This window comes from Gavialis gangeticus, unplaced genomic scaffold (genome assembly GCF_001723915.1).
Source record: "Gavialis gangeticus isolate Ggan-Ray unplaced genomic scaffold, GavGan_comp1, whole genome shotgun sequence".
NCBI classification, from domain to species: Eukaryota; Metazoa; Chordata; order Crocodylia; family Gavialidae; genus Gavialis; species Gavialis gangeticus.
This window is the reverse complement of record NW_017729028.1, coordinates 19,634,335-19,635,602: the sequence shown is the minus strand read 5'-3', so window position 1 is coordinate 19,635,602 and position 1,268 is coordinate 19,634,335. Positions and strand designations below refer to the sequence as shown.

The 1,268-nt window shown below is 52.4% G+C and overlaps 1 protein-coding gene across 1 annotated transcript in view; it reads left to right on the top strand.

Moving 5' to 3' along the window:
* Window positions 1-1,268, top strand: part of LOC109300060 (cytosolic 5'-nucleotidase 1A-like) — a 128,047-nt gene that overhangs the window by 543 nt on the left and 126,236 nt on the right. The window contains exon 2 of the mRNA XM_019520667.1: window positions 515-621. Coding sequence (XP_019376212.1) covers window positions 515-621 — 107 coding nt within the window. The remainder of the gene's footprint in view (window positions 1-514; window positions 622-1,268) is intronic.

Genomic DNA, 1,268 nt, shown 5'->3' with positions numbered 1-1,268 from the left:
TGCGGCAACATTTCAACGGTTGATGGATCGATTTCTGGCGCCCCACACTGAATATGCCGCGGCGTACATAGATGATATAGTGGTGTTCACCTCGTCATGGGATCACCACCTCCAAGCGCTCCGAGCTGTGTTGGCTGAGTTACAGAAGGCTGGTTTAACCGCGACACCAAGGAAATGTGCAGTGGTGCACAAATACACCAAATACTTGGGGTTTCTAGTAAGCTGAGGGACCATCAGGCCTTTAGAAGATAAGGTTCAGGCTATTCGTTTATTCCAAGCCCCACAAACAACCAAGCAGTTACAATCCTTTTTAGGCTTGGTAAATTATTATTGCCGATTTGTACCCTGGTTTTCTCAGCTGGTGGCACCTCTCTCAGAGGCCTTAAAAGGGGCACGACAAAAAGTGGTAAAGTGGAACAGAATGATGTTGAACAGCTTCCATGCTTTAAAGGGGGCTCTGTGTGACAAGGTGATAATACACGCCCCTGACTTCAAAAAACCTTTTTCATTACAGACCGACGGATCATCAGTGGCACTTGGGGCTGTGCTGACGCAGCAGGATGCAGGAGAGGACCAACCCATGGCTTATGCCAGCCAAAAACTGTTACCGGCCGAAACAAGGTACGTGACCATCGAACGGGAGTGCCTAGCCATTCAATGGGCAGTGGAACACTTCTGTTATTACCTATTAGGGCGGGAATTTACACTCATAACAGACCATGCACCCTTGAAGTGGCTTAGTACGGCCAAAACCGATAATGCTCGCCTAATGAGATGGGCATTGGCACTACAGCCCTTCAAATTTCATATTGCATATCGTCCGGGAAAGGATAACGTAACTGCAGATTTCCTCTCTAGGTGCAATGAGGCCTCAGATGTTGATGTGCCTGGCCAGAGTGGACAAAGTCATCAATGGGGCACAGATACTGGTGAAGCACGAACTCGGAAACCGCCACAAGGCAGCTGGCGGGGGGGGGTTATGTTCCGGGACCCGCGGAAACCAAGAAAACTTACTGGGAGAGCAGGACGCCACGAAGGAGGGAGAGCCCATGTGACTCGTTAGCTGCGTCTATGTACAGCTGCAGCCAGCAGCTGACGGTGACGTCAGCCGCCAGCCGGGAGATTTAAAAATGGCGGCCACCGCTCCGGAGGCAGCGGAGGGAGAGGGGAACAAACGGCGGGCAAAGCCGTCCCTACCGTTAGCCCAGCGGGACAGGAGCTGCCGAGCCAAAGAGCTGGAGAGTCCGGTGGCCGGGAGAAGAGGCGGG